Source organism: Gracilinanus agilis, chromosome 4 (genome assembly GCF_016433145.1).
Source record: "Gracilinanus agilis isolate LMUSP501 chromosome 4, AgileGrace, whole genome shotgun sequence".
NCBI classification, from domain to species: domain Eukaryota; kingdom Metazoa; phylum Chordata; class Mammalia; order Didelphimorphia; family Didelphidae; genus Gracilinanus; species Gracilinanus agilis.
In genome coordinates this window covers 15,164,180-15,184,880 of record NC_058133.1, presented here as the reverse complement: position 1 = coordinate 15,184,880, position 20,701 = coordinate 15,164,180, and the positions used below count along the sequence as shown (strand labels likewise).

Below are 20,701 nucleotides of genomic sequence, written 5' to 3'. Positions count from 1 at the left end.
GCCGATATTCTGAAACGGATCAGAATGAACAATTTTCTTACAAAATGGATGCCCTATTTGAAGGCCACGAAGAAGGAGCCTTGTGACAAAACGAAAAGCATAAGAAGTGTTTTAATTGCACGTTGTAGTAGAAGAGAATAAATATAAACAAGTAAATATAAATAAACTAGAATTTGTATGTTAGAAAAATAATTTTATCAATACTTTTGAGGAGATCTTTATCTCCTTGAAAGGTTAATGTTCTGTGAAATATTCTTTCCATAGAAAGTTAACTATGTATTATTGCAAAGAACTGCGAGTATTTTCAGATCTAATTTATTTTCCCTTCACAATATGTCCCTTGCTCTTAGCTTTGGTTCTGAATTGTCTCTGAAAACTCCAAGAAGTCTTGTTTTCAAATCAGAGACTCTGTCTTACAGTTAGTGCTCCTTCAGTCTTGGAGAGTTTGGGGAATGTGAAGAAATGCTTTGATTAAAAAAAAAAGTTTCACATTCTTATGAAAACAGTAATCTGCTTCGTATAAGTAAATGATTCCATTCTGAAAATAACCTATCTTTTTATAGGGATTCCACTAGCCTTCTCTAAATACAAATAAAATAAAATAAAATTGTGGGTAGCTCATGAGCCCCAGAGTGGAGGATGTCTACATACTCTACCCGGGTTTGTTGTACAGTCGAGAGCTATTGGAGGAGATTTTTTGTTTGCCTTTATGTGATAATTTTATTGTTGTGTATTTGGAATTAAATGTTTTCATACTTAAATATTCATAGAACATATGATCACTTTCTGTTTCTATAAAGTGAAGATTTTGATGGCTCTTTTCCTCCCCGTGTTTACTATTTAAATATCGTGAGGACATTTGGCATCGCCTACTCTGCTTGTATGTGTGTGTGCACGTATGTATCTGTGCGTGCACGTGTGTTGGAGAGACATGTTTATGAGTATCTGCTCTCTTGTGTTTGTCAAGGAAGCTACGCGCCGCCACAGAAGAGTGCAACCAAGGGATGGCTTTCTCTCTAGTTGAACATGGAGGCCTCAGGATCGGATGAAGTCGACAAGCTGAAAACTAAGTTTATGTCAGCATGGAACAACATGAAATACAGTAAGTTTATGATCATTATAGTGAGTGATTTAAACCTAAAGAAATCTTGATGCCGTTTGTAATCCACCTAAACAAGTCAGCCAGTGGCCAAAGGCCTTGATTCTCCCTCAGAAAGACACAGGATTAACGTTTTCCTTGGACGTTTCTGGGCTGTGTGAGCTTAAGCTCTTCCTTCCGCGGACAGCGTCCCCATCTGTAAAAGTATGATAGTAACAACCTCACAGAGTTGTTGGGAGAATTAAAGGAGATAACGTGTGTGAACTGTGCACTGTGAAGTGCCACGTAAATGTAGCGATTATTGTTTGACTGAGGTTCTACTTCACGTGGGGAAATACTGGTGTAAGGCGTTTTCCTCTAAGGGCAAGTGCTGCCGAAGCTCTCGGTGGGATCCACGAGGCTTTGGCATAGGCACCAGAGAGAAGCTGGAGAGCCCGGAGCGAGGGCTGTGGAGGGGAGCAGAGGGCCTTGGCAAGGAGAAGGGGCTCAGGGGATGATGGCAGAGACGGTGCCTGGCATGGAGGAGGCATCCAATAAATGCTTGAGGCTCGAGTGGGTGAGGAAGAGGAGGAGGGCCTGCTCTCTGGCCTCTGTTTTCTCAGGAAAGTAAGAAAGGGAGCTTTGGGGAGAGAAGAGAATGGAAAACTAACATCGGGGATGATTCGGGGTCCGTTAGGGAGCACTCGAAGGGCTGCCTTGCTGCACTGAAGGTTCCGTCAAGAGGAGTCTGCACAGTTCTGGGTGGCCTCTGCCTCCATTCCCAGCTCATGAGGTGGCACAGAGGAGGGGAGAAGAGCAGGACCACAGGGCTGGGTGGGAGCTGGTGGAGTGGAGCTGGCTCATTGTAGGGCTGAGACGAGAGGGAAGAAAGTGAAATCAGAGCAGATGGAGGCTCCAGGAGGCTGTGAGAGGCACAGGGAGAGCAAGGAGTTGGCTCAGTAGGGGTTGGGCACAGGCACAGGTGGAACGGGAGGAGGACGGGGCAGGGAGAGTGTCAGAGACTTTGGTCAGGGCACTGGAGTCCTTGATGGCGAGCTCCATCCCTGTGCGAGGCCGAGATGGAGGGGAGGAATTTTCCCTGGCACTGAGAAAATGGAGGAGCTTGGAGGGCCTGGGGAACTGGGGCTCGGCCTGCTTGTTGGAGTTCCCTAGGACGGGGCACGGATTGGGCAGGAGAGTGAGACAGGCGCTGGGGGATCACCCAGCTCTAGAAGGTGGCAGCCACCAGAGCCTGCTGGTCCAGGGAGAAACATTTTATAGGGTGAACGTCCGGGGCTCTTGAGGGATGGCGGCAAAGGAAGGACCTGGGGGCAGAGAAGACGGGCATGTAAGCAGGGATGCCCAGGACGTATCTTCATTAGAGAAGGGGCTTTGGAGAGAAGGTTCGTCACTGGGGCAGCAAAGGAGGCTGAGGGGCCTGGAAAGGGCTCCTGCCAGGAAATGTTGAGATTTGAAGAAAGCGATTTCAAGAGTGAGAAGGGAAGGCATTTGGGGAATGGGGCGGCCAGCTTGGGAAATAGCAGTTGTGCAGGGAGGAGAGCAGGAGGCCAGGATGGCCGGATCCTAGAGGGAGAGAGGGAGGCTAGGCTAGGAGAAGGACTTGGGGACTTCCAGAGGGGCAGAGATAGGTAGGGTTGAGGAGGACGTGGCGGGGTGTTGTGTTTAAGTGGGGACAGTGACTGGCAAGAGGAGCCTTGTTTCTAATGCCCACAGTTGTTTTGGGGGATGGTCTTGTGGGACAAAATGTGAGGGTGCCCTGGGGGCTGGGCAGACTGTGCTGCACAGAGAGAAGTGGGTGTCTGGCCTGGTGGACTGGTGCTGGCCATTTATCTTGGACCGCTTGTTTAGTCCCTTTGTGCCCTGAAGTACTTCATCGGAATGTGGCTTGTTCAAGAATTTGCCCAAGTTCTTGGGCCCTTTCTACGGCCCATTTATTTATCTTCCACTTTCTCTTTGTTGGTACAGTGTGGCTTTCTTTAAACACTTGATTTTAGTGAAAACAAATGGGCACAAAGGACCTTTGTTTTGATTTGTGTTCAAATATTTTCCTCCTTCTCACACATAGAGTGATAATTGTCAATTAATGTTGTGGAGCTGGGCAGAGAAGAATGCTTTTATAATTTTTAACTCGCCATATTTTCATGCTGAAGCCTTTTCTTTTTATTCTCTCGTTAGGCTGGGTGTTGAAAACAAAGACGTATTTCAGCAGAAATTCACCAGTATTATTGCTGGGGAAATGTTATCATTTCAAGTCTGAAGGTAAGAGTCCCAAATTTGTAAACAGATTGGAAATGTTTTCTAGAAATTCATTGTGAATATTTGCTTATCTTCAATTATTTTTATTGTTCCTGCTGATCTGATTTTGGCCCTTTTTCTTCATTATTTATACTTGTCAGTAACAATTCTCAGGGAATAACCTGCTGCCTTCTCTTGTCTGCTGCCATTTCAAATGTTTTCTCTTTTCTTTCCATCTCAGTGACAGTCTATGGGGCAGGGTCCAAGTTTCAGGTTTCTTTTGCATTCTTCAGAGCACCTGACCTGTTTCTGGAGACTAGCAGTAAATATTATGGAGCACCAGCAAGGTGCCAGGCTCTGGGCAAAGTCCTGGGGAGACCGAAGGGAAAAGAGAGAGAATGCCTGCCCTCAAGGAGTTACAGTCTAACAGGGTGAGAGAACACCCAAGAGGAAGCCGGCTCAGAGTGCTGGAGAGGCCTCCTTCTAGTAGGAGGAGGATGTCCAGGGCTTGGGAGACAAACCTGCAGCAAATGGCCTTGGATTTACTCACAGCCTTTTCAGTCTGGCTTCTGATCTTACTCGGCTGAAACTCCCAAGTCACTGTGGACCTCTGAGTTGCCAAGGCCTGCAGGCTCTTCTCCCATTGGCCTCTCCACAGCATCTGTCCATCCTCCCATGACCCTTCGGGGTCCCCAGGCATCGAGGGCTCCCTGGGGAGCACTGATGCTAAGGAGAAGGGGTTTGGAGGGAGCGGGCAGTTTATTAGAAGCACCTTGAAATTGCCCAAGTGAAGTCAAGCTGGAGGTCCTTTTCCTGCTCAATTCTGACCTTCGTTTATGATCCATCTGTAGTGCTTATCCAAGATCCACATATTGATGGACTAATTAGATGGGCTCTCATCCAACTGCGTGCCATTGTCTGAGCAATATGCATTTTTAATCTTGCCGGTTTTTGCAGTGCCTTCACCATTCTCTTTTATGTTCCTGTGATTTCCATCAAGGAGGCCTTGAATTGTTGAATTCAACAGTTGGACTTAACTGAGATTTATTAAGTGCCTACTGTGTGCCAGACACTCTGCTGGGTGCTGGGGATATGGAAGTGAAAGCAGAACAGCCCTTCTCAGAAGGCTTCCACGTGCCGTGGGGGGAAGCAGAATGGAGACGGAGAAGCCAGCGCTCCCGTCCACACGGGAATTTCTGAGGGCTAGTGTGGGGTCTGGAGATCCAGAAGAAGCCCTGTGAGAGGCAGCACTTGAATGGACCTGGAAATGGAGGGAGGGATTCCTAGAGGTGGGAGTGAGGGGGGGACGAAAGCGTCTATGAAGCGTAGACTGTGTGGGCAAACACTCCAGTTACAAATGCTGCTCGTGGGGGTGAGTGGGAGATGCAGGCAGGGAAGGCGCCCGAGCCACGCAAGCTCCGGCTGAGGAAGGCCCTCGAGGGCGCAGTGTTGTGGGCCTGGGCCCGAGGCAACGAGCCTGGCACACTCCTTCCTGGGGCAGCTGCTGGGATCTGGTCCTCCTTCTGGGGAGGGCCATGGCCAGGGATGGAGAGAGGAAGGACATTTCAAGCATGGGCAGGAGAGGCTGCTGACGGATGTGTGCAGAGACAGGAAGGAGGCCCGTTGGACCGGCTCCGAGAAGGCAGGAGCAGCAGGGATTGTGGACATGGAGGCCAGCGAGGCTCACGCAGAAGACCGTTTTTGTCTGGTCTGGACCTGAACGTTTCCCGTCACGCCAGAGAAGCCTTTTGAGGACTTGATGTCTCCTCCATCCTCATCCTTGTTTCCTGCCGGCAGTCAGGAGATGTTGCCCGAAGGGGGAGCCGGGCCTGCCCTGGACTCCTGGATCTTGTTCACACACACACGAGATTTTCCCCTACAGAAGCCTCCTTGCTCGCGCCTGGAGGATGTGGCGCCGCTGCCAGGGAGCTCTTCTCGGGGTGGGAGGAGCGGGCAGGACGGGAGCTCGCTGCCATCGAACACGGCTTTTACCCCCTGAAAACTTCCCGCGTCTCCTTTCCCGCCGGCCGAGGGACCGACGACCAGGATGACGTGGGTGGTCTGAGAGCTGACACCACCCAGCGGGAAGCGAGCCCAGAGGTTTCATGTCTGCGCTCGAAGCGCCTGTTTGCGGGCTCGCTCTGGCCCCTTCCCCTGGCCGCGGGCCTCCGAGAGGTGGTCTGCGCCGGGGCCGGGACGCGGCTCCTCCCGCTGGGTGCCCCCCGTGGCCGTGCCGGGGCCCTGCTGGCCTTCCTCACGCTGCGCCTAGCGTGAATCTCCTGCTTTTGTCTTACAGAAGAAAACGAGGCGGCCCCCGTGGGCTCGGGCCGGGCCGGAGAGAACGAGCACGCGGTCCTTTACGGGAACGTAGAAGAATTCCGGAGAGATTTCATCTCCAGAATCTGGCTGACCTACAGAGAAGAATTTCCCCAGATTGAGGGCTCAGCCCTGACAACGGACTGCGGCTGGGGCTGCACGCTGAGGACTGGCCAGATGCTCTTGGCTCAAGGACTCGTCCTCCACTTCCTTGGCAGAGGTAACGTGCTCTCCCTTTGCTTATTCCTGTTCTGGGGGAGCTCCCTGGACATCTGGCTGGGCCCCCACATGCCCGAGGGCGAGTTCCTTCGCTCCCTGATGTTGCCAATTGAATTTACTTCCAGGTCTTGGGCAAGTTCTGTGTCCAGTTTGTGATATTGTGTCCCCACTGCCTTTCTCTTAACAATTTTTTTTAAACCCTCACCTTCCATCTTAGAATGAATGCTGTGTGTCAGCTCCAAGTCAGAAGGGCAATAAGACCTAGGCAATGGGGGTAAAGGGACTTGCCCAGGGTCACGCAGCTAGGAAGTGTCCGAGGCCAAATTTGAACCCAAGACCTCCTGTCTCTGGGCCTTGCTCTCCATCCACCCCCCTCTTATTAAACTTTTATTTGAGCATTTTGTTTTTTTACTCCTTGGTATTCCTGATGAACCCTGCCCTCCCCCCATTACTTTTCCTGGTAATAAGGAAAACTATTTTAGCAGAACCAGCTGAAACAAATATACAGATAGATACAGATATACATAGAATCAGAGATGAGAGAAAGGAGACAGAGGTGGGGGAGACATAGAGAGACAGGAGGGAGGAATACTGGGCTAGATGCCGCCTGTGCCCCTTCCTTCTGTCTCTCTGTCTGGCTTCTCTTTTTCTCTCTCTACGTGTACACAAGTCTGTAGGCTTCTCTGTCGCTGTCTCCTTTCTCTCCTCTCTGTTCTTCCTGCCTGGCCAGCCCGCCTCCTCCCCAGACTGCACATTTCCATTTGCCAGTGTGCCAGTCCTCACTGGTCCAGGGCAGCTGCCACCTCGTGTCCCCTCGTTCCTCCTCTGGGCCCTCCTTCTCTCATCTTGTTTTCTGGAACTGCCTCTTTCCATTTGTTTAAAAAGAGGGACTTTGTGACTGAGCTGGCATTAGAGTCAGGAAGACCACGGCTAAGGCCTGACTCAGGCTGGCTGTGTGACTGGGTGAGGCGCTGCCCCTGTCCGGGTTCCAGACTACTCTGTGAGGATAAAGTGCTGCTCCCCTGTGGTCAAGGGGGTTCCTCCACCGTCCCAGGGAAATCCCAGGATGACTGCCTAGTCCGTGCAGGCCCTGCACCTTCCTTTGTATCTGAGCATGTTATTTTTGTTATGCATTTGTTTTTTAGGTAATTTTCAGGGTTCTTTGCTATTTTTCCTGTTAATTGTATTTAAAGATGCTTTAATCATCAACTGTTTCATTAAGAAATTCCTACCCATCTTCAGCATTTAGGAAGCCCATTGGATTTGCAGCGGCTCTCAAGGATGCCTTGCGGAAGTCTGAACTTTGCAGTGTTTTTTTACCCGTGATGTTTTGGCTAGTTTGGAGTCTCTTTACCTAAATAGCAAAGTATATTTTGCTTTGATTTATTTCATTGTTATTTATTCTAATACAAATTTTTATTTTTTGTTATTAAACTTCATAGGTTAGTCAAGATTTTTGTTTTTGGTTCATCTTTTTTTAGGCTACAGGTATATTTACGATCTCGTTAGATACCTCTACTGTTTGCTTACCAAAGCATGTATTGGTGAATTAGGTTTTGAAACTTGCAGACTATGTGCATGTGTGTATCAAGTGCATATATATGTTCTATAAGACTTTAATATAATTATTTATTATCATTTTCTATCCTTTTCCTAATTGAAAGGTTTTAAAACAACATAATAAATAATGAAAGGAAGTTGTAAAATCCTTTTTCTTTGGAAATCTTCGTATTTTTCTGGGGTAGGTTGGTTATAATGCTGTGTGATGGTGGAACAGTGCTGAATGGTTTCTCAAGGCCCCCAGTGGGCTGCTTCCTGATTCTGTGGCTCCTCTTGCCATCTTAGAGTGAAATGCATCTTTGCTACTCATCAGCCTAAAGCCTGTCCCAGTCACATTTGTATATATTTGAAACCTAGTTGTGTGCTTTTTAATTCTATAGTTGCTTCCTCAAACCTCCTGCCACCATATGCCTCTTCCTTGCTGGAATGTAGTTAAGCTAAGCCAGCCTGAGGCAACTGTATCTGACTGACAGTTTATGGACTATTCCACCTTGGTAGTCTAGAAGAGCAACATGAATCTCTTCATCCGTCTTCTGCAACCAACATTGAAGACTTCTGACTTGGAGTTATGATAGAAAATATAGAGTGACTTCCTTACTTAGAGAGGATGAGAGGCGACAGGGCCTTTGGAAATCACTGAGCCCAGGGATTCTTTTTTTTTTTAAACCCTCACCTTCCGTCTTGGAGTCAATACTGTGTATTGGCTCCAAGGCAGAAGAGTGGTGAGGTAGGCAATGGGGCTTTAAGTGACTTGCCCAGGGTCACACAGCTGGGAAGTGTCTGAGGCCGGATTTGAACCCAGGACCTCCCTTCTCTAGGCCTGGCTCTCAATCCACTGAGCTACCCAGCTGCCCCTAGCCCAGGGACTCTTAACCTTTTCTGTGCCTTGGGCTCTAGAAGGAAATGCTCATTTTCATTTAGAGATTTAGGGAAATACAAATGTAATTTTCCCCATTCAAGTTCACGGAACCTCTGAAATTCCAGATTGAGAATCCCTGATCTAGTTCATTCCCCCAAAACCCAGAGAGCTTGTGACTCACTCAAGGTCAGACCTCAGGGGTAGAGTTGGGACAAATGTGACCAGAACTCAGATCTCTTAAGTCCCCTGGTCAGGTTCTCTTTCTCACTCATCATGATGCTTCTATAATTTTTTGCCAGAAAAAGAAAATCTCATAGAACTGCACCCCCCACCCTCCAATTCAACTTATGTTTAGTCCAGAAGTATAGAAAAATCTCATTCTTTTATAACCTTTGCAATTTACAAATATCATAACTGTTTTGTTCTCTTGCTAAATCTGTTTTGCTTTTTAATAGCAAAGACGACGTGGTTGGTAAAGAATTACAAGGGTAATTTGAACATTGTGGCCTCCTCTATACAGTTTACTAGTTTTAATAGGCTTCATCTCTGTTTAATTTTGTTAAAGTTTGGCTGTTTAAAAAATGAACACCTTGTTTTGAAACTACTCTAGCCTGGACCTGGCCAGATGCACTAGACGTTGAAAACTCAGATTCTGAATCATGGACTTCTCACACCGTAAAAAAACTCACAGCATCGTTTGAAGCATCCCTTACAGGAGAAAAAACACCCAAAGTCCCATCGTCCGTTCTGAGAGAACCACGCAGGACAGGCTCCCATGATGAAGATGGCAGAAACGAGCTCTGCCACAGGAAAATCATCTCATGGTTCGGTGACTCCCCATTGGCCTGCTTTGGTTTGCATCAGCTAATTGAATATGGGAAGAAGTCTGGGAAAACAGCTGGAGATTGGTATGGCCCAGCTGTTGTTGCACACATTTTAAGGTAAAGTTCTCTTAAGATTCTCATCATATGCTAGAAGGGAGGAAAGGGGGTGAGGGAGACTGAGAAAAAGGGGAAGGAGAGAGAGAAAGAGAGATGGAAGGGGCAGTGGAGAGAGAAGATGTTAAGAGTTTTCCACCAGATGTAGTAGAGTTTGTAATTTCTAACAGTCACAGGATCTAACTTAGAGAATTCTTTTCATTTGCTGCTCAGAGAAAGCTCAGTATGGCTCCAGCCTAGCATGCCCACTCATCCCCCACTCAGTTTATTTACTGAAACATGCCACTTTTCCCCTGGTTGGTCGCAAATGTCCAAGGTCTCTTTAAAGCTCTGGCTTTCAGTCGATGGAGCACCTTATTGAAATGTTCTAAAAACTAACAACTCTTTCAACCTTGAAACATGCATAACATTATAGATTTTTTTTTAATACTGTAACCTGGGGGCTGTAATGTACTGATAGTGTAATGAAATGTCAGAGTGAAAATTGATGTTTTCAGCATTTCTTTGCACACATCAGATCCTCGTGAACTGTAAATGTATGGGACTATTAATATTATAATTATATCATAGTAAAAGTAAAGGGTCTGTGACATTCAATGTGGGCGGAAAAAAGTCGAAAGTCAAATTTCACTCTACTTTGCGTTTTTATGTGCCATTTATTTGGATACTACTTGATTTTTTGTTTTTTATGGTCTTAGGTGTTCTGTGCATGTCCCAGTATTGTCATAAACGGAATCATTAATATGTCATCCAAGTATGAGGGGTCAAGGTGCAGATGTAAATTATTCCATTTAGACACATCGATCAATTTTAAATTTTTCTTAAGTCTTGACTCATGTCTTCTTACACTTCGACATTTTACAAACTGAGCCACAACCAGCAGAGGCTTAGCTTCTGTTGTCTAGTTTTTGTTTCATCAGCATAACAATCAGATGATATTTATTATTCCCGAGTTGGCATAGGATTTATGAAAAGTATAGTAATTCATAGGCTCATTTCTACCCTCCAGGCCTTCCTCTCATTATGACAGCATAGACTGGAACACATATATAATAGAACCTAATTTAATCTAGAGAATATAAAGCTATCCTAGATAACATCAGAAGAAATACTTCTGGGGAGTTGATCCAATCTATCTATCTTTATGGTTATTTTCTATAGGAATCTTTTTTTTTTTTTTTTAAATCCTTACCTTCCATCTTAGCCCAATACTATGTTTTGGTTCTAAGGCAGAAGAGTGGCAGGAGAGACTAAGGGACTTGCCCAGAGTCACTGAACTAGGAAGTGTCTGAGGCCTGATTTAAACCCAGGACTTCCCATCTCTAGGCCTGGCTCTTAATCCATTGAGCCATCTAGCCACATTTCTCTCCCCATCCCTCCCACTATTCATTCTTAAAATACTTTGTAGCTGTGTGACCCTGGGCAAGTCACTTAACCTCTGTCTGCCTCAGTTTCCTCTAATGTGAAATAAAGATACTAGTAGTACTTACTCCTCAGGGCTGTCATGAGGATCCAATGAGATCCTGTTTTGTAGTCACTTTGCAAACCGTAAGGCTCTCCATGGAGGGGAGCCATCCCTGTGTGTGTGCTCTCCCATCTTTTCCTGGTGGTCTTTCTGGCCAGTTCTCATGGGCTGACCAGCTGTCCCCCCGGATGGCGTTTCGCAACAAAACCCACTCCGCCTGCTTCTTGGCTCACCTCTCCAAGGGGAGCTTGTCTTCCGGCCCTTCCACGGCGCCGCAGCTTCCTTTTTCCTTCTGGTTCTGCTCCTAGTGAGAATGTCGGGACGCACTTGCTCTTCTCGCTGGTCGCTGGACATGCACGAGCCACATTTAAGATTCTTCAGGCCCTTCTGGCCGGAGAGGCGCTTCCCATGTAAAGTGTTTGTGCTAGGGCAGAGTTCAGGAGGAAAGCAACCAGAGGAGTGGGTCGGCTCCCCAAGCATCCGATGGAAGTTCTCCAGGAGAGCTCCAATTGTCCTGTGGACGGATGACCAAGTTAGGACTGATAGAGGATATGGCCCGCTCTGGCCTCCTCTTTCCCCCTTCACCCCCCCAGGCTCATGGAAAGGAGCCCGAGCCACGCAGCGAGTATTTGTTTTTGAAGTTCAGGGGCCACCCAGGCCGGGGCCCCGGCGCCCAGGCTCTGTACTTTGCCACTGACCCGTGGAGAGCAGACCTGAGCTATCTGCAGGACCGTCCCCGAAGCCTCTGGCAGGGAGACCCCAGCAGCTCCCCATTCTCTCGGCAGAGCTTTGGAGCACCCCAGCTTGGTTCTGCACGACACGTGCTTAGAGCGGGACGTGGTGTTAGAGCAAATGAAATTAGGCCAGTTGTGGCTGTTTTCTGAATAGTTTAAAACCCTCACTGTCCATCTTAGCATCAATTCCACAGCAGAGGAACGGTGAGGGCTGGATGGTTGGGGTTAAGTGACTTGCCCAGGTCACACAGCTAGGAAGGGTCTGAGGCCAGATTCAAACCCAGGACTCCCTGGTTCCAGGCCGGGTGCTCTACCCACTGCACCCCCAATTGCCCCACAATAGGAACTTGATAAATGCTTTTGTTGAACTTGAGTTTGTTGGGATAATGACTTAAGTGGATCAGAAGGTGCCCTAGTAATAGTGTGGCATCTGTATAGTGCTCGGAGGTTTGCAAAGAGCCTCCCCTGCTGTTTGGGCCTCACAAGAACCCGGGGAGCTCAGTTCTGTCATCAGCCCCGAGGCGGCCATGCGAGTACCCTCCGGCGGTGCCAAAGAGGAGACACACGGAAATGGGGCTTCGTGAGGGGTCTGTGAGCAGCACGTGCCGGGGCGCTCCTGGCCGAGGCCACGACGCTCAGGGAAGTAAAGCTCTCTCAGCCCATCTTTCAAGGGACGGGGCTTGGGCGACGGCAGCCACATCTCGCTGTCTGTGCTTGTTTCTGGGCTCCTTTTTCTCGTTTTTGGCTGAAGATAAGTTGGTCTTTGATGACTGCCTGAAAACGAAGCTGAGTCTTCTAAGGGAGAGTCCTCTGTTTGCTCTTGTTTTGTAGAAAAGCTGTGGAAGAAGCCAGACACCCTGATTTACAAGGAATCACCATTTATGTCGCTCAGGATTGCACAGGTTGGTAAGACGGTGAACATTAGCCTTGGCCCCTCTGACACGGTCCGTTTTTCATGTGTTTTAAACCTGGGGCCCACCAAAGCTGTCGGCTTTTTGAGGGAAGGAGAGTGTTGCTGAGAGCTTCTGGAAGCTTTTTTTGATTAAAAAGTCCATCTTGTAACATTCATTTCCCTCATAAAAGCTTAACATTAAAATTTGTATTTATTCTGTATCAAGGAAAAACAAATGGGGGGGAGCTTTTCGCTAAGATAATGATTTTTAGGGAAGAAAAAGTATTCTTCCCTCATCACATAAGGAACCGTGTTTGGGGATACGGCAGTAAAATCTTGCTCTCGGTGGCTGTTTCTGTGTGCTGTCGGTGTTATTTTTTATTTCATCACTAATAGATAAAGAAAGTTTGGAGCTTTCCTGGGTGTTTAGGAATGATAGGAATTCCTTTTGTACATTTGAATGCTCTCCAAGTTAAGTGCTGTTTGTCACGTGTGGTATTCAAATGCTCGTGATGGCCTTGGGGTGTTCAGAGTAGAACCGACATGGCTCCGAGGTTCCTGGGTTTGATGTTGGCGATCTCAGGGCCTCCCGCCTAACCCCACCCGATGCCTGAACACAGTACCCTCACAGGGGGAGCCCAAGCTTGCGGCTTTAGCCCTGACTCTTGTTTTGGGGCAGGTTGTCTTTGTGCCGAGCTAAAGTCTACCTCCCTACAAATGCCCTGATCGGCCTCAGTCTGCCGTAGGGGTGCCAGACACGAGGAATGTTCCCCATTTAGGTGACAGCCCTTCAAATAAAGATTCAGAGGTGGGAATCGTGGCCAGGCCAGGCCGGGCCCTGTGCTGCAGATGGATTCCAGCCTTGAATCGCTTTCCTGATAGAAGATGGCAGTTTATCCCCACTGGAGCAGGCCCCCATGGCCCTGTCGGCTCCTCCATTCTAGAGTCTAGATATATGGGGAACATGGGCGCTCTGATGCCCTTCAGATTGCCTTCCTTGGTTCTGGATCCCTCTGACCTCCCCTTTAGTGGAGCCCTTCCGCAGACGGCTTCCCTCCGATTTGTCCTGGGCTAGGCTGGCCTTGACTCTCTCCTTCCCCGTCCCCCTGTTTTGTGTTGTCACTCTTTTTTGTACTCATTCTCAGTCAGCCTGCCTGAATTTCTCACTATTCTGTGTGTCTGTATGTTAAAATCTGAGCCTGGGGAGGGGCAACTAGGTGGTTCAGTGGATGGAGAACCAGGCCTAGAGAGGGGAGATCCTGGGTTCAAATCTGGCCTCAGACCCTTCCTAGCTGTATGACTCTGGACAAGTCACTTGACCCCCATTGCCTAGCCCTTACCACTCTTCCGTCTTGGAACCCCAGATTGATTCCAAGATGGAAGATGAGGGTTTAAAAAAAAATCTGGATTCATCAGGGCATTGCGTCTGTAAAGATGAAAAATGGGGAGTCTGGCCATAGATTTAATGTGTTATTAATCAGAAAGGAGAAGGGGAGAAAGACGAGAGAGACTAGAGGTAAGTTGCTCCATAGTAAAGCTTAATTGAGACCCCATTTTGCTGACTAAGGCCTACCCTTACTGCAGCAATGGCCCAGTATGTCTGATCTATCTCCCTCCCGGAAGCTAAGAGCCTTTCCCTCCTGCATTCTCCTTTTTAAATTCCACTAGCGCCTCCCTCCCTAGTGACATTGTACGCTGCCGGCCAGGGATGGTCGGGGATGCCTACGCTGATGCTGGGCATGACCAGGCCCTTGTGGATGCTGTGAAGGGGGCATGCAGCTATTCTTCTTTACCCACATCCATCTCCCTCTTTGGGATCATTAGTGATTGATTGGTTGCGTAGGGAGGATTTTGTGCTTAGAGATCCCTCACTGCCTTTCCTCCAACTTCCCATTTAAATGAGACCCAGGTCACGAGAACCCCATTCTCTGAGGTCTACTCTATGCCTTTGATTTTGAGGGAAAATTATTAACAGACTTGGGTTTTTTGGTTTGGTTTCTAGAAATACTAGAAAGACTTTTTTTTAATGATATATTTTATTTTATTTTATTTTTAAATTTTTATTTTTAAATATTTTTCCATGTTTCCATGATTCATTTTCTTTCCCTTCCCTCCTCCAGAGCCGACAAGCCATTCCACTGGGCTGTACAAATGTTGTCCCCCAATACCTGCTTCCATATTACTCATTTTTACTATAGAGTGATCTTTTAAAGCTTAAACCCCAAATCACATACCCATATATACATGTGATGTCCTGTGTTTTGCTTCTGTGTTTCTGCTCCCACAGTTGTTTCTCTGGATGTGGATACATTCTTTCTCCTAATTTCCTCTGGATTGTTCTGGTTCATTGCTTTGCTACTAGTAGAAAAGTCAGTTACATTTGATGTTGCTACATTGTATCCCTCTCTGTGTACAATGTTCTCCTGGTTCTGCTTCTTTCGCTCTGCATCAGTTCCTGGAGCTCTTTCCAGTTCACATGGAATTCCTCCAGTTCATCATTCCTTACAGCACTATTGAAAGACTTTTTTTGTTTGATTCTAGCTTTTAGCAAATGAAAATGTGTATGTATTTTGAAAACGTCCTGTTTCATGTGAGAGAGGCGGGCTCTTCAGATGGGCTTCTGAATGTCAGGGACAGGCTAGAATCTATTCCCTTTCCAGGGGAGAAGTTTCCCTCCACCAGTCATATTCTTAGAGTGTGGCTGAGAGCCCTGGAGCGGTCACTTTTCCCAGGACACACAGCATGTGGGAGGGCAGACTGGTTTCCTGGTCAGCCCTTTAGCCACTACTTCATGCTTCCTCTCACTGAAATAGTGCCCCTTTTTCTAAGGGCAAAAGGCCCCAAAGAGTGAGATGTCCTGAAGGAGAAAGTCAGGCCCACCCCTCACTTCCCCCGTGACAGCCATCTCTTAAGGCCTTGAAGGGCATACATAAAGAACCACCAGGACTATGTCCAGCTGAGTCCTCACCACCATCACAGAGGGAAGCAGTCATTGTGGAGAAGGGGCCTATCTTTCTCAGCAGCAACAACTGCCGGCCAGCATTCCCCAGTGGGCGGGTGAGCCCAGGAGAGCCCCAAGGGTGGCAGCAGTCCTAGGCCCCTGGCCCTGCTGCTGGCCCAGCCCTCATGGCCATCCCCTGGGGAGGCAGTCCTTGTGGCTGTGGGGCTAGCCATGCCTACCCATTGCTGACCCTGGAGCAGGAAGCTAATCTGGCTGAGGGACGGACCTGAGGTTGTGTGTTCCAGCCTGGTAGAGCCACTATGTCTGATCCTGAGGGAGACAGACCAGAACCCTGAACCCATGAGCCTTCGGGATGGCTGTGTGTCCAGCCAAGCACCTGCCGCTGTTATTCTCAGAAGCTCCTCTGGACGTGTAGCCTGGTGGGTGTTTACAGATAAAGACCTCCGTAGAAAGTCCAGCCTCAAGGCCCTGGCCCTGTCCCGTGGCTCAATAGCAGAAGCTGATGTGATTTTATCGTTGGAGATGACATCGAAAAGCCACAACCTCAGGATCGTGGGACTTGTTGTCTGCCTCAGAGCCGAAAACTTCCCTTGGGCTGGCTTGGAATGAGAGCCAAGAGCAGGACCATCGGGCTTTGCACAGAAACAACTTATTCATTAATTCGTTCAAACAGGTAATTTGGTACGACAAGTCTGTATGGAAAAACAATATATGAATTTTTTAGCTGAGAAATATATTTCAGCGCTTTAAATCAGTGGCTTTGTCCTGGTGACTGGTCTCTTTACTGTTAAAAGCCTTGACTCCTCCAGAACCAGGCCAGTTAGACCCCCTACAGCCAATGTGGTGGCGAGCCTCTTCTCATTTGGCCAGACTTGGGGCTGTGCGGTCCAGTGCCAGGCTCCGGCCCCAGCCCACAGTGTCCTCAGCTTGTAGAACTGGCTGGAATTTATACTTGCATAGCCTTGGCGAACCTCAGGCCCCCCGCTTGCTGTGGTGAAGCATTGGAAGAGGATGTTTGTGGAGCTGTGAAATGCCTTTTAATTAATCTCTCCATAAGTTGTTAACATCATGTGATTCCTGCTTTTTCATTCTTTCATGCTGGTTCTTCCAGCATGGCACTGAGCTGGGTGTCCAAGAAGATGGCAGCATCCTTGGTCCAAATGGGAACTCTAGAAGCTTGCTGGGCTTGGGGGTGGTCAAGCAGGTGTGGCAGGACTGTGGAACGGCCCCAGGAGCTTATCCCCCACACTGGCCGCCACACTGTCCTGCCACACGCATATTGTATTTCTGAGACACTCGTCCCCTGGATGCCCTGCCTTTCCTCTTGTTCACCCCCACCCTCAGGGAGCCCCTCTGGAGCTTCTTTGGACAAAGTGATAAAACTGGGAGGCTGGGGCAGTGCTGCCCCATCAGTGCTCTCCCAGCCCCCAGGGGGCTCTTCAGACCCTCCTCGCCCTGCTGCATGGCTCCTTCTGCTCAGGAGGCTGATGCCATCTGCTTCCTCTGCCCTTCAGGCTCGCTTCCTCCTGCTCATTCTCAGCACTTTTCCTTGAGGCTCAGAGGACGTGGCTTCCTTTGGGGTTGAAGTTCAGCCTTCTTCCTCCTCCTTTTCAGAGCTCCTCCTTTGCTCACCTTCCGCGGCTGTGCGTGTGGAAGCAGATCGCGGGGGGCCTGGGTGCTGGCATGCCCCGGCTCGTCACTAGGATTCTTCTAATGAGTTGGCCACAGCCGTCCAGTGGCTCTCCACTGCCCTCTGGGTAAAGCCGACTCCTGGCCTCCCCGGCTGTAATCTGCCTTTGGGCCTGTTCCAGAAAGCCCTCTTCTGGCTCCTCTCCGTCTCCTTGGCTGTGGTCCTCCTCCTTCAGGGCCCCCCCAGGTCCCGGCCCCCCCATAATCTTATTCCCACACCCACCGTGAATGTGCCATAGCTCCCCAGTGCCCGAGACTGCCCCGGTCACCCAACTCACAGTGGTTGGTATGTTTCCTCCTTGTATTGGACACTCACGGACTGTCATTGCTCATTTTTGTAACCCCAGTTCTTGGTGGATCCAGAAGCAGGAAGATCCACATTCAAACCCTGCTTCCTGAGATGTGACCCTGGGCAAGTCCCTTTACCTCTCTCTGGCTCTGTTTCCCCATCTGCGTAACAGCCCCTACCCGGAAGGGTTGTTGTGAGGAATAAAGGAGACCTTGTTTGTCAAAGACCTGTCAGCAGCGTGCCCGGCACCCAGGGGTGCTTCATGAGCAGCTGCCCGGCCCTCCTTAATGGACACATTCGGTCTGTGTGAGCCCTTCCTTTGGGAGGTGGGCTTAGAAGCTTTTAGGGCCGAGGTCTGCGGATCCTGTGGGGTCCCGCCTGCTGCCCGTCGGGTGCGCCCGTTTGTCAGCCTGCCATGGGAGCCGTTTGTCTCGGGAGGTGGAGAGCACTTTGTGCCAGGCGAAGCCTCCTGGACGTGCAGTCACCTGCCTGGGATGAAGCGGGCGACGGAGCACCAACGAGCAGAGCCTCGCAAGCCCACAGGCCATCCCGAGTTTGAGGAGAGAAGAGACCGTCCTGGGGGTCCCCTAGACCCGGGGGCCTTTTCACAGAAGAGGAAACAGAGGCCCGGAGGTGCCATCGGAGAGCTTCAGCCAGGCTCTGGTCCGTCGTCCCCAGCGAGGTGTTGTGGACGAGGCGGACCCGGGAAGGTTTCCGCAGTCTGGGGCAGAGACGAGGGGCTCGGTCCTGCGGAGGGCCGTGGGGAGCAGGGCGGGGGTGTTTGATGACCATCGGCGGGGTGCTGGAAGGGCCCAAGAGAGGAGGCGAGGCGAGCCGGCCGTGTCGGTGCCTCCCCAAGTCTTTGGGGGACATTCGAGGATTGTGCCGTGCTTCGCTTCAGAAGAGGTTGGGACGTCGTTGCTGTGCCAGAGGGTCGAGGGGCGTTTCAGTGGGGATAGAACAGAAATCCAGAGAAAAATGGTGTTGGAGGCATTTGGGGAGAAGCCTAATGGCTGCTCGCTCTCTTTTTCCCAGTGTACAAAGCTGATGTCATCGACAAGCAGTGCATTTCTGCGGGCCTGGAGAACACCGAAGACAAAGCCGTGATTCTGCTCGTTCCTGTTCGCCTCGGAGGGGAGAGAACCAACATGGACTATTTAGAATTCGTGAAGGTAGGAAAGAGTCAGGCGGGCAGCCGTCCTTCTATGACGTGTGCAGTCTGTGCTGTAAAGTTTGCCTTTAGAGGTTTTAGATTCGGGATTCCGCGATCAGAGCCAATTGAAGCGCACGCAGCGCTCTTTGGCCAAGAGGAAGGACCCTCTTCATCTTCCTCAGCTACCCGAGGGGAAGCCCTTGTTACACATTCTAGGTGCAGTGCGGGGCACCCGCCTTTGTGACTTCACATCTAAGTGAAGCCGCCTGAAAATACTCAGATCTTCAAACATGGACTTTTCTGTTGAATCAAGCTATTTTTTATTCCTCTTGATTTGTTTTCTGGTACTACCAAGAGGTCAGTAAGAGCAGATTAGAGGGGCTCTTTGTAGAAGTAGAAGCGATGAGGTGAGATGGCTGCCTAGGCCCATGCCAGGCAGAAATGCTTGGTGGGAAGGGAAAGAAAATATCCTGAAGAAAGCTGCACTTGACTCTAAGCAGGCAGTGGGAAGTTTCTGAGTTTTCCCTGTGGCTTAAAAAATCATGATTTAAGTCAGGTGTGTCCAGGTCAAGTAGAAATGGGGGGCCCCAAACCCCTTGTAGGGCGGTCTGCAGATTGACTCTGAAACCACAGAATAGCCTTATCTGTGTTCTGTGGCATTTTTACTTTTGTTAAATATTCCCCAATTCCTTTTTATTCTGATTCTGGGGCTGCAGGGGCCCATTTGACTCGTCTGCTCAAATGCTGCTTTGTCTCCTGTGAAACTCTGTCACCCATTGGTGGGCAGAGGTGACCCAGTCATACCTGTAGCGTCTTCACCGCTTGTCAAAGCTCTGTGTGTGGACCCAACCTGCACTTTGTGCGTATTGTTCAAGGACTCGCTTCCTTTGATCAGTGCTTCCTTTGTGAGAACTGAACACCCCTTTAAGGGTTTGATCTGGAATTTCATGGCTTCTAGTCACTGACATCTTTTTTTGAAATTGGATTTGTGGCCCCACTTCCATTTTCTGTGTTCTTTCAGATACCCCTGACAGTGACTCAGCCGCCATGTCTGCCGGCAGCCAGGAAATAGCTCCTCCGGCCCTTGGTTTCTCGTGATCATGTTGCACCTTTCTTTTGTTGGGTGTTAGCTTCCTCTCAGCCATGCTTGTTTGGTCATTTCTAGTGGCCAAGAACACAGACACAAAACAAGACTTGAGCAGCTGCCAACGGTTCTTATCAGCAAAAGTCCCCCTTCTTTGGTCTCCTTCTTTCTTCTGTCCTCTTTCTGTGGTTCTTTCCCCCCACAATGGAGTCCCCATCACATGGCCTCTTGTCATTCTTAGCTTTCCTCCCTGGCCTTCTCACTCATAATTGAGGCTTCCTGTCACTGCTCTCAGTGTTGGACCTCCCTTCTGTATCTGGGCCCTGCCACCTCCTCTTCCTGCCATCTTTTGTCTTTTAAAAATTGAAGTGGCTTGGTCAGTTGCCTGGGCATCCTCTTTCCCCCCTTTAAATAACTGTTCATTTTCTCCCTCATCAGAATTGTTTCTCTTTGGGTTTTCTTATTTTCATTTTTAGTTTCCCATTGCCTTTTAGAATTTTAGTCTGTGGGGTCCTACCTACTCTTTCTCTGGACTCTAAAATCTGTATTCTGTGTCCAGGATGCACAGATTTCAGGCTGCCCAGCTCTGTTCTCTTCTGTCCCAAATTCAAGGTCATTTCCTGCCAGGGTTCCTATCATTTTCCCTCCATCCCTCCCTCCCCTCCTCCTTTCCTTCTTTTCTTCCTCCTTCCCTTTTGTTCCTTCGTTCCTTCGTTCCTTTCTTCCTTCCTAGGAAGGATGAGCCTTGTTCTGGTTAGTGGGTGGGACTTACGGAGAGGACTTTTTGGGCTCAGATGTCGAAAAACTCGTGAATAACTTGAGCTGCCCTGGAGTCGAATGAGCTGCCTCTCGAGGATGCTCTGGGTTCCTCAGCAGGGGCTGGAGGGCTACTTGTCTTCAGGGATGCTAGAAGAGGAACCCTTTTAGGATGGCCCGGGTCTGGTGGCTGCTCGGTACCTCCTGCTTCTAGCTTTTGTGATTCTGGGATCAACAGCCCCTTCTCTGCTGTGGTAGAATTTGGCGGCCATAACTGCTTTTCCATGCTGTCATCCTTTCTGCTAGTCTCCTGAGGCCTGGCCCAGCCTCTGACCCCTTTCTCATCAGACTGACCCAAGGCTCATTTCTTGGTACTCCACAAGTGGGTTGTGTTGTTTGAAGCCGTTCTGTCCAAGATGAGGTGGAAGCTGGAAAAAAATCCACTCACTTT

The 20,701-nt window shown here is 49.1% G+C and overlaps 1 protein-coding gene across 1 annotated transcript in view; it reads left to right on the top strand.

Annotated features, from left to right (window-relative positions):
* The first annotated feature begins 1,026 nt into the window (after positions 1-1,026).
* Positions 1,027-20,701, top strand: part of ATG4C (autophagy related 4C cysteine peptidase) — a 45,210-nt gene continuing 25,535 nt past the window's right edge. The window contains exons 1-6 of the mRNA XM_044676723.1: positions 1,027-1,102; positions 3,275-3,358; positions 5,631-5,870; positions 8,899-9,229; positions 12,257-12,327; positions 18,293-18,429. Of these exons, the coding sequence (XP_044532658.1) occupies positions 1,027-1,102; positions 3,275-3,358; positions 5,631-5,870; positions 8,899-9,229; positions 12,257-12,327; positions 18,293-18,429 (939 nt within the window). The remainder of the gene's footprint in view (positions 1,103-3,274; positions 3,359-5,630; positions 5,871-8,898; positions 9,230-12,256; positions 12,328-18,292; positions 18,430-20,701) is intronic.